This window comes from Apostichopus japonicus, chromosome 17, assembly GCF_037975245.1.
Source record: "Apostichopus japonicus isolate 1M-3 chromosome 17, ASM3797524v1, whole genome shotgun sequence".
Taxonomy (NCBI): Eukaryota; Metazoa; Echinodermata; class Holothuroidea; order Aspidochirotida; family Stichopodidae; genus Apostichopus; species Apostichopus japonicus.
In genome coordinates, this window is record NC_092577.1 from 34,444,902 (window position 1) to 34,457,320 (window position 12,419).

Below are 12,419 nucleotides of genomic sequence, written 5' to 3' on the forward strand. Positions count from 1 at the left end.
AATAATGTAACCAAGTTGTCATCGGAAATATCATAAGTCTGTCACTGGAGTTGTTTTTTATATATATATATATTTATGTATATATATATATATATATATATATCAATATGTATATAAATGTATACATATAAATATAAATATATATAATATTTTGATTGTCATTTTTTCCCCAAACCAGAGGGCGATCTGTGGGAACAATCATCTGTGGTGTTGCCTTGTTCTATTTATGGAAAAGGAGAGAAATCGTGGATCATTTATTCTTTAAACTCGGGGAACAATATCAATTTCTGTTTGACCATAGGACTTAATGTTTGGAACCGTTAAGTCAATTTTCAAGGAACCTTTTATACAGAGGACGTGCAATTAATGTGACCTGGCCGACCCAGCACTCAAGGCCGACTGAAAATCAGTCAGAGTTTAGAGAACAGCTTTCACAGAGGATAGCAGAATCAGGGATGCCATCAATAATGGAGTCCTCACCGACTTGTTTTGAAACTTGAATTGCTTGAGTGGTTTTGAAGAAGAGGAAAACCGATGAGATTTTGTTAGCAGCCATTCTCTGCGTGAAGTGATCGGTCACATATGCAGGGTGTGGTCTGTCACAGATGCAGGGTGTGGTCGGCACAGATGCAGGGTGTGGTGTGTCACATATATGCAGGGTGTGGTCGGCACAGTTGCAGGGTGTGGTCTGTCACAGATGCAGGGTGTGGTCGGCACAGTTGCAGGGTGTGGTGGGTCACATATGTAGGATGTGGTCGGCACAGTTGCAGGGTGTGGTCGTTCACAGATGCAGGATGTGGTCAGTCACAGGTGCAGGGTGTGGTCTATTTTTGAAAGAATGTAACAAAGAGATTTATGGGTATATGGAGGAGTTTGTATCTCTTCAGAGATGTTCATCTGTAAAGATAAGATTGCATACAGTTGTGTACGGAAGAATGGTTACAGGAAGAGAAGGCTATAAGTACAAAATGATTTTTGCTGTTTGATATTATTTATTTATAATGTTGGCATCGATGGATAAATTAAAAAAAAGGACAACAGGATGAATGATTTCCGAGGGCATGTTTCGAGTGTGAAAACCGATCATTTTTCAGATGGTCTGAGAGACAGAAAACCTAATCAATATTACTTAAGCAAATAATTATAATCCGTTTATCTGAAATGAAAGGTGTATAAGTGTGTTATTAAAGGCTGGTATTCATGAAAGAAAGGACTATGTATGTACTTGTGTTTGGCTGTCCAGGTTAACGAGAGTGTTGTTTATGGTTTAAGGGACAAGAGATTTAGAAAAGACATCATAGATAAAATAATTATGGTGAGAAAAACCATGAAATAGTAAGGTGACTGACTCAATTTCAAAATTGAGTAGTTTGGAAATGAGATGGTTAGTTTGGAATGTGTGTTTGCTGGCTCTCAAGATATTGGTTGTCAAATCTCAGAATATGGTCTGTCTTTTGTTAGGTTTAATTTACAAAAAACTGTTCTTAGACTGTGGCACATGAGTTGTCTGTCATGTTTGCTGGCTTTCATCCAGACATTCTATGAAAATAAATTACCTTAGGATGGTTATTGAAATATTACCTTTATATGGTTATGGCTATGGAAATATTACCATAGAGTGGTTATGGAAATATTACCTTAGAATGGTTATGGCTATGGAAAAATTACCTAAGAATGGTTATGGCTATAGAAATAATATCTTAGAAATGGTTACGGAAATATTACCTTAGAATGGTTATGGCTATAGAAATATTACCTTAGAATGGTTATGGCTATAGGAATAATATCTTAGAATGGCTATGGCTATGGAAATATTACCTTAGAATGGTTATGGGTATAGAAATAATATCTCAGAAATGGTTACGGAAATGTTACCTTAGATTGGTTATGGCTATGGAAACATAACCTTAGAATGCGTATGGCTATAGAAATAATACCTTAGAATGGCTATGGCTATGGAATTACTACCTTAGAATGGTTACCTTGTTTTCTTCTTGTAGTGGTAATATACTGTATAATACGTCCTGATGTTTCAACCCCAGGTGTTTGACCAATATTTCGTTACCCATCGAAAGATTCTCACATTCCATCACTACGACTTTTTCTGAGAGCGAGATATCACTTTGTGATACCAATGACTAGAAAAATAATGAGAAATAGCCCTTTTTGTCAATATGGGCTGACCTATTAGATACAGGCCCTTCTTATGGGTAAGGGTCATTAGCATTTAGCACACTCACAAGCTGTAAGAAAAGGCTCTTCTTTGTGAGCATGGGGCAATTAGATTGTGATCAGTTACTAATCTAGTGATAACAGGTGTTAATTATGAGTGTAACGAGCTATATCCCGCCAGTTCAGAGTTGTCTTGCGAGATTGTCATTCATATGGTTACAGGAATCAATGTTGTATATGAGTATTAAATGGCCCTTTGGTGTAATGACTGGGTTCCTACCAAAGTTGTTAATCCTACACCGATTTCAAAATTTGAAAATATTACATTAATTAAGTTAGTTAATATTAAGTAAGCAAAAAACAATGGAGAGTCATCGTGCCATGTTTGTGCAATGTTTGGACCTTTTCTTCTGTTTATTATAACGTCTCCTTTTCTTTTTCTTTTTCTTTTTTCTTTTCTTGTGTGTATTCAAGTATAAAAAAGATATTTTTTACAAATATTTCTTTCTATATTCAAGAGTATTTTGCTTTAATGAAATGTTATTCAAACCATTTACGGTATTTTACATTTTCTTGACACGTGGAGGTATATTTTATGTATTAAGAGATACAAATTTTACAGTTGAACCTGCTGCATGCATGACCAAACAAGTATCACCACGATAAAGCTCAGCGGTGTCGGTAGTGGGAAATGAAATGAGTCACATAATGGAGATGCAGTTATCATATAGATGGCAGTAACATAATTGCAACACAGTGGTTGTATTAATGGCATTATCTCATACTCATCAGCTCAGCGGTGTCAGTAGTGGGAAATGAAATGAGTCACATAATGGAGATGCAGTTATCATATAGATGGCAGTAACATAATTGCAACACAGTGGTTGTATAGATTGCATTATCTCATACTCATCAGCTGCATGATTCATTACCCAGAAAATGTGTGACTTAGCAGAAATCATAAAAGAAAAGAGGAACAATGCTATGCGGAACTATGTTAGCCTTGGTTAAAAAACCACATCAGCGGTGACGATGGTGGGAAATGGACAGATTGACAATGGCATGATAATGCACAATGTTGTTGGTTATGCTGGGTTTATTTTGGGGTGTCTTTGTGGTTTCTGGACAAAGGAGAATCAAATATAGAAGGGTAAAAACGGGTGTATTTGGATCACCTTTTGTAAGCACCACTCCCTCCCTCGAGGCTATTAAGCCTTTGTATTTCATATTCACAAGTATATATGCTATGATGTGAATTCATTTTGATGGCGTACAAGAATGACCTGCCCAGTAACACAGTGCAAGTGTAACCAGCACTGGCAGTCAAATATATATCACCTGTGGAGGCACATCAGTAAGCTGGTAAAAATTTATAACAATTAACCTTAATTTGACCTGAATGAAAAGACAAAAATCAATTACATGGTGTTTTTCTTTATTCATAAGGCAAATTTTATTTCAAACCGCCAGAAAAAAATTACAAAAATTTAACAGATGGCACGATGTGTTTCATTGGTGTTTTATTTTATTGTGACACGACGAAACCCTTTCTTTTAAGGTTTGGACTTGCTACCAAACCGCTTTATGTTGTCATTATTTTGACAATGTTGTTGTCATTATTTTGACACATCAAGAATAGAGACAAACTGTGTCCATGCTGTTTAAAGGAGCATCTGAAATAACCCATCCATTTCTTTCATCTGAATGGGGTTGGGGGGGGGATGGGGTGTAGATGTATTATTATATGATGTCATATTCAAGGCATGTTCCCATCTCAGTGGTTAAACACTATTATAGTTCACAGGGTTTCTTGTCATTTTGCTTTTTATTTTCTGTTTTCCAAGTTGACATTAATACCACCTGCTTTTGTGCAATCTTTTGTAAAACAGTGCAAGATTTTGAAAATCATTTTTAAAAACACAACCTCTTCTCCCCTGAAAATTCATAAATTTGGCCATCTTCTTTTCAGTTCATGGTAATTCGCTGTATTTTGTCCATTCCATGAAACTTTACAGCATTGGTGGTATGTGATATCACGTTATTGGTGTGTGATATCACGATATTGGTGTGTGATATCACGATATTGGTGTGTGATATCACGATATTGGTGTGTGATATCACGATATTGGTGTGTGATATCACGTTATTGGTGTGTGATATCACGATATTGGTGTGTGATATCACGATATTGGTGTGTGATATCACGATGTTGGTGTGTGATATCACGATATTGGTGTGTGATATCACGATATTGGTGTGTGATATCACGTTATTGGTGTGTGATATCACGATATTGGTGTGTGATATCACGTTATTGGTGTGTGATATCACGATATTTTTACAACTTAATCTAGTTAAATCTATAAAAGGTCTGTCTAGTATATAAGTAAGAAACTTGGATATACAAGCAATTAATATATATGATATAAATATCATTGGCAGGGTGGTCCGTTGTCCAATCTTAGCATTTTCTCTTTTTGAAATAATTTGGAGGGTCGGAACTCTTTGTAAAGTACTTTGAAAGCAGATTAAAACTTTGTCGCCTCCTACTAGCATAAGATATCATTTGTTGGATGAAGTCAGATAAATATGGGACCATTTATACGATATAAGTTGGACCTTTATAGCACAACAGTAGTGGAATCAGTTCGCTTTGGATATAAACGGAGTACAATGCTTTGGGAGCTAATCTTGTCAAAAATGTGACATTGGAGAATGCGTAATACCTTGTTTACCGTTTGTAGAAGCTTCACAGAGAATTTATGGTGTCTTTAATATAAACCTTAACCTTTTCTTGAACTCTTTCAGACTTTCATAAATGTCTCAGTATAAGGAAGTGAAAACTGTGTAGTCCCATATGTGCTAGAAATATCAGACAACGGACATAAGAATCAACATGTATTAAAACATACAAAATCCATCGTCAGAGCTGTCTTCAGTTATGAGGAATTCCTCCTTGTCATTTCAAGTTTTCAAGCAAAATTTGATGAAAAGCCCTTCTTAAATGTATTTCTGAAAATGATTGGTATTTCTGTTAAAAAAAAATTAAGCAAACTTGGGGACACTTACAAAAGACTCATGATGTTAATATTATGTTACCCCCCCCCCTGCCCACCCCAACCAATGTAGTGTTCCAAATCAAATAAAATTTCACTTTAATTTTTTCTTGATGCACACATCATGTAGTCTTGACAAATCTGTATGTCCATTACAATAAGTAGATTTATTTTAATTTATGCAAATTAGTATCTGTATATTTAGTGTATCAGCTTTGTAGATCCTCTCATTTTGTTTTTCTTTTAATTAATTAGATAATCTATTCAGTACACAATATATATATACCAATCCTTTTCTTTCTTTGTTCTGCCTTTGTATGCCTAACAATAGTACTATTGTCTTAAAATAACACTAATGAATGAACCTTACATGCTATATATATATATATATATATATATATATGTCTTTGTACCAGTGACTATATAATACCTTTTTTCTCTTTTTTTTCTGTCGGCAACGTTTCTCGTAACTCTCACACCATAGAAACTACAACGCTTAAGCAGATGTACCTAGACATTTATCCTGTTGTATTTCTCCTCAGTATAGAGCTTGTCAACCTTTCAACCAGATCATGTGTAGTATCCGTTCTATTTCTAATGGACACGTGATACCTGACTGAAGGTCACACCTGCCTGATAACATGTTCATAGTTCCGATGTAAGGGGGGGGGGGGACTGGGGTTCAGAATGGATCATGTTTTGTGGTTTTCTTTGCCCAGTCTGTACCTTGACTGACTCTTCTTTCAAAGTAACTGGTAGGAAAATTTGCCAATAACGATTAGCAACAGTTTGCCTAAACAATGCCCCTAAAACATAGCCTAATTTGCATATTTGTCAGGATAGCCTTATTTGCATATGTACCTAAATATATCTTACTTTGCATATGTACCTAGACATGTCCTCATTTGCATATGTACTAGACATGTCCTCATTTGCATATGTACCTAGACATGTCCTCATTTACATATGTACCTAGACGTAGCCTAATTTGCATATGTACCTAGACATAGCTTAATTGGCATATTTACATAAAAACATCTGTTGACATTGCAAAGAAGTTATAAGGCATACCACAGGTTGGTTTAAGCATTTGAACTTATTCAAAGCATTTGTACTTGTTTCCGTTACAGTACTAAATACTGAATGAAAAAACAAACTTTAATGAGCAAAAAAAAGCATTGGCTACATTGTGATTTCAACCAGTGACGTCAGAAATGGAATTTCTGTGTGATGCGAAAAGAGGTATCCTGCTCATTAAGTTGGTGGTGGTTCATAGCAGCTGTTTATTTGAGGGGGGGGGGGGGCTGTCAGTCCAAAACCCTTATACCTTGTATACCATTAAACCAGGTATCACATTCCACTTTTGCTGTATGCAAACCAGAAGTTGGCAGGAATAGCATTTTGAGGGTTTGTTCATCAATCAGAAATGATTTGCAAAGAGTTAAAGCTATTTAAGGTAGCATGTAGGGTTCTTTTTTCTCTCTCTTTTTCTGTTTCTATAGTTAACTTATTTATTAATTAAACATTTACAAATAAGCATACAATATATTTAAAAAGAATTGGTTGAATTTAAAGAATTGTCTTCATGAGATGTATTGGTGAAGTGTATATGTTTTAAATTATTCCATTTTTCGTTTCTGACGAAATGTCTCTATATAAAGAAGAAAGAAAGAAGGCGTTATTTTTATACTGTTTTAGCGCCTCAGTTCCATTAGGCTTGTACAAACAATTTAAATGAATACAACCAATATTTGGAAAGGTATAATCCTGTCTTTGTTTCTCTTTAATCTCTGAGCGGAATTTCTAGCCTCCTATTATCTTACACCCTTCTGTTTAATAAAGATGACCGACGCAACAGACTTGTTAATCAGCATATGTGTACTCATATTCTAGGTCAGCTGCTTGTACTAGAGATCTAGTACAGGTTTGAGTACAAGATTGAGTACTCAAACTCACGGTTAGAGCCCTGGTAGAAGTACTGGTGCTCAAACGAGGGCGATTCTACTCATACGCATGAATTTGTACTCATACTCTGGGTATTTCAGAGATCTAGTACAAGTTTAAGTGCAAGATTGAGTACTCAAACTCACAGTTAGAGCCCTGGTAGAAGTACTGGTGCTCATACCAGGGCTATTCTACTCATACTCATGCATTTGTACTCATACTCTGGATATTTCAGACATCTAGTACAGGTTGGAGTGCAAGATTGAGTACTCAAACTCACGGTTAGAGCCCTGGTAGAAGTACTGGTACTCATACCAGGGCGATTCTACTCATACTCATGAATTTGTACTCGTACTCAGGGTACCTCAGAGATCTAGTACAGGTTCAAGTGCTAGATGGAGTACTCAAACTCACGGTTAGAGCCCTGGTAGAAGTATTGGTACTCATACCAGGGCGATTCTACTCATACTCATGAATTTGTACTCGTACTTGGGTATTTCAAAGATCAAGTACAGGTTCAAGTGCAAGATTGAGTACTCAAACTCATGGTTAGAGCCCTGGTAGAAGTACTGGTGCTCATACCAGGGCTATTCTACTCATACTCATGAATTTGTTCTCGTACTCTGGGTATTTCAGAGATCAAGTACAGGTTCAAGTGCTAGACTGAGTACCCAAACTCATGGTTAGAGCCCTGGTAGAAGTACTGGTGCTCATACCAGGGCTATTCTATTCTTACTCATGAATTTGTTCTTGTACTCTGGGTATTTCAGAGATCAAGTACAGGTTCAAGTGCTAGATTGAGTACCCAAACTCATGGTTAGAGCCCTGGTAGAAGTACTGGTGCTCAAACGAGGGCGATTCTACTCATACGCATGAATTTGTACTCATACTCTGGGTATTTCAGAGATCTAGTACAAGTTTAAGTGCAAGATTGAGTACTCAAACTCACAGTTAGAGCCCTGGTAGAAGTACTGGTGCTCATACCAGGGCTATTCTACTCATACTCATGCATTTGTACTCATACTCTGGATATTTCAGACATCTAGTACAGGTTGGAGTGCAAGATTGAGTACTCAAACTCACGGTTAAGCCCTGGTAGAAGTACTGGTACTCATACCAGGGCGATTCTACTCATACTCATGAATTTGTACTCGTACTCAGGGTACCTCAGAGATCTAGTACAGGTTCAAGTGCTAGATGGAGTACTCAAACTCACGGTTAGAGCCCTGGTAGAAGTACTGGTGCTCATACCAGGGCTATTCTACTCATACTCATGAATTTGTACTCGTACTCTGGGTATTTCAAAGATCTAATACAGGTTCAAGTGCAAGATTGAGTACTCAAACTCACAGTTAGAGACCTGGTAGAAGTATTGGTGCTCATACCAGGGCTATTCTAGTCATACTCATGAATTTGTACTCGTACTTGGGTATTTCAAAGATCAAGTACAGGTTCAAGTGCAAGATTGAGTACTCAAACTCATGGTTAGAGCCCTGGTAGAAGTACTGGTGCTCATACCAGGGCTATTCTACTCATACTCATGAATTTGTTCTCGTACTCTGGGTATTTCAGAGATCAAGTACAGGTTCAAGTGCTAGACTGAGTACCCAAACTCATGGTTAGAGCCCTGGTAGAAGTACTGGTGCTCATACCAGGGCTATTCTATTCTTACTCATGAATTTGTTCTTGTACTCTGGGTATTTCAGAGATCAAGTACAGGTTCAAGTGCTAGATTGAGTACCCAAACTCATGGTTAGAGCCCTGGTAGAAGTAGCCTACTGGTGCTCATACCAGGGTGATTCTACTCATTCTCATGAATTTGTACTCGTACTCGGGTATTTCAGAGATCTAGTACAGGTATACTAGTACAGACATACTCATGAATTTGTACTCGTAGGCTACTATGCCGCGCAATGCACAAAACTGCCTATTGGAACCCAGCGAGTGATCAACTTTAGCTGTTTGTTGATTTTTTAAGCAGAGCAGGAATTTCTGAAGAATGGTGAACCAGTCGCTCACGGGTGACGATAAGAACGTTTAAAGCAGTATATATATAGTGTACGGTCTTAGTTACGTCAAACTAGTGAATAAAGTTAAACACGGAATCAGGCCAACGTTTGCTTCGAGGTTCACACTCAGGTCCGGAGGGGTGGGTGGAGAGGGTTGGGATGGGATGGGGGGGGGTGATGTGCTTGCACAGATAAAAGATTTCTATTAATATGATTTACGATATGTGCATGATTTGATCAATTCTTCAAAAAGGATAAAATGAGTTTCGATAAGTATTTGGAGATTCGTCAAATTGGTCAATCTGGGAAAAAAAATATTGCTGAAACCGTTATCTATGTTTTATTCGATGAACTCCCAGTCATCGCACCCTCCTTCCCTTCACCACCAACCATTCTATATGACAATGTCTAACACAGGAACGTGTGCTCAAAAAATCGGCGTGAGAAAGATGAGAAAAATATGTAAAAATGTCAACTTATTGTGAGAGACCATAGTTACGTAAAGTCGATGCAACATTCATACCGACTTCCAATCGATATTTTTTCCATATATTATTGTTAATTTAGTTGTTTCTCATTAACTTTCTTGTACGTATTTAAGTCTTTTCGTAAGTTTAACTTTCTGTCTTATTCACGCTTTGGATCTATAAACTGGAATTTGCTAAATGGCAGTTCCCTACATGCTTTAAAGGAGTCTACTTGGCGGTTTATTACGCTGTCGACCGCTATTTGTGATTTTGTTTGTTAAACTTAAATGTCACATCAAGTGAAATAAGTCGCTTTAAGATTGTTTGGTTGTTTGGAAAATAAAACCAAACAACTCTCCGGTCACGTTAATAACCTTTAGCATTTACAACCTATGCGGCATTTTAAGTACTGACCTATACCATGGTGAAGGTTCAATATAAACTTTGAAAACATCTCTAAAGTTCCACGAACGTCTAACTGTATTAACCAGCCTGATTGAATATGAGTATATGAACAGTTATAAGCTTGGTTGGAGATCACATTGAGGGAAAAATATCACTTTGACAGTCCTTGCCACTTCAGAGTTATATAAACGTTGAGAGTTATATTTATTGCCAAGTAGGCTAGTAGGTAGCAGACAGGATTTTTGTTTTATGAAAAGAGTGGAATAAAACGAAGTATGCGGCCTAAGGCTGTTTCTGTATGAAATATAAAACTACATAAGTGCGAACAATGCGCGCCTTATGCCTAAAATATGCCAACAATACAACTATACAAAAACAATATGAACTGCAATAGAAATTGACTGTGACGTTTCATATCTCCAGAATCATGCAGGAAATTATATCGTAATGATAAAATATATGTATGGTTACAACTTAGATCAGTCATGAACCCGTCATCGGGCTTCAGGCTGGGGGAGGGAGGGAGGGAGGGGAGGGGGGTGGCCGTCAGTAATTTTCCAGCAATTATTTTCACGCAGACATGGTGTCACTGCATACGGCAATATCTAAAATAATTTAACATTGGTCTGACACCGTCCCCAACGCCCACCCCTCCCCCCCCCCCTAATCTTCAGTCAAACCTGTATCCATGCGTTTTGCGTTGATTCAGAGCTTCAAAGTGGTAACGATGTAATATTAAATAAAAACATACGATATGCTCTATATTGAACTATATGCATCATTTCGGTGATTGTGGTGAACACTCGTTGGATTCATAGGCCCAGGGGCGGGGTTTGATGTGTGAAAGTGGGGCTGCGAGTGAACACCTTGCCCCCCCCCCCCCGGTAATTCCGCTATGCATAGTCCTACTACCTTTCGAATGATCTGTAGAATTATAGGCTACTTGTAATATTTTAGAATTAATCAAAATAAGATATCAATTGATCAAACTAGCAAATCCTTGTCAATTTATAAATATGATTCTTTCTTTGAGTAACTTTCTGTGACCTACTGAACAGTGTTCGTCGTTAATTCAGATATTAGGTAGCCTATAGTACCACAGACTTGAAAGTTCATTGTCTGTACCACCATTGTACGTAAGGATTCATGACAATAGCACACGCTTCACTGCGTACAAAATTCAAGGCTAACTAGTATGTGTATAAAGAGACTTGCAGAACTAGACATATTATTACGCAGTTACTAAGAACTCGTTAAGTCCCCGTAGTAACGCGATCTCCTCGGAGGGTCGTTACAGCTTTCAGTAGGCTACGTTGGTTAATTAATATATTTATTTAACTAAACTGCTCAGCCTATTCAGCTGATTACTACAAGGAAAGGCGCGAAAAACTCATTAAAAATCTCGGTCAAAATCGAATGACATTATGATGGGGGGTTAGGTTAAGTTGTCAAGTAATTCATTGGTTCACACGGAATTGTTAATATAATAAGAATAATGAAACAACAAGGAGGTAATATGGAATCTTCAGTCTACAACTATAGAGATTTCTTGCAGGATGTTAGCGAAGTTGTGGATACTTGTTACCCGGAACGTGTGGGAGACTTAGCAAGGTTTACCGGCGCAAAATTGAGCCGAGGCTCGTCAAATCCTAGCCCAGCTGGAGCACTATTGGAGATTCTGGAATCACAGACGTACATAAGTGACGGTAACGTTGAATTATTGTGCATTGGCTTCGAAGGGACAAATATGACGAAAGCTACCGAGATAACTAAGAAGTACATGGCAGCAATATCTCCACAGCGTAAGTTGTGTCGAACAGTTAATTCATTTTAATAGGCTGAGGTAAGAATCACGTTAGATTTAACTCCCACCTCCCCCCCCCCGCACCCCCGTACCCCTAATAATAATAAAACGGGGTAGTTTGATAGGTCAAAAGTAGCTGAAAAATCTACAGCAATATTTGTTGATGTTATGTCCTTTCCTGTCTTCTTCTCCCATAAATAACCTATCGATGGGTTGGGGGGGGTGGTTAGCAGGTCAGGGGTGGGGAGGGAAACTGTGGCATATCACGTATTCGTGTTGGGTGTAATGATGGTGCCAGTTGGTATATATGTCTATATATATATATATATGTATATATATATATATATATATATATATATATATATATATATATATATATATATATATATATATATGAAAAGCAAACTTTCATAACCTGTTCATTCTTAGTGGCAACGCAGGCAAACTTGTATACTTCTTCAAGTTACTTACTACTGTGTAAAAGAATTAGCAGTCGAATCACTTGAAAGGCAGATTTAATGCAAAACACAAGCTTCTTGAGGAACAGACAGATTCATACCGT

General features: G+C 37.3%; 2 protein-coding genes across 18 annotated transcripts in view; both read left to right on the plus strand.

The window, feature by feature from the left end:
- Positions 1-6,993, plus strand: part of LOC139984082 (transmembrane and coiled-coil domains protein 2-like) — an 84,276-nt gene extending 77,283 nt beyond the window's left edge. For all 17 annotated transcript variants that reach the window (XM_071997771.1, XM_071997774.1, XM_071997772.1 and 14 more), the window contains one exon: positions 179-6,993. In XM_071997771.1, coding sequence (XP_071853872.1) covers positions 179-308 — 130 coding nt within the window. In that variant the 3' untranslated portion in view covers positions 309-6,993. The remainder of the gene's footprint in view (positions 1-178) is intronic.
- Positions 6,994-11,258: 4,265 nt separating this feature from the next.
- The window catches only part of LOC139984856 (uncharacterized), a 32,647-nt gene continuing 31,486 nt past the window's right edge, over positions 11,259-12,419 (plus strand). Inside the window, exon 1 of the mRNA XM_071998956.1 lies at positions 11,259-11,855. Within this exon, the coding sequence (XP_071855057.1) occupies positions 11,549-11,855 (307 nt within the window). The 5' untranslated portion in view covers positions 11,259-11,548. The remainder of the gene's footprint in view (positions 11,856-12,419) is intronic.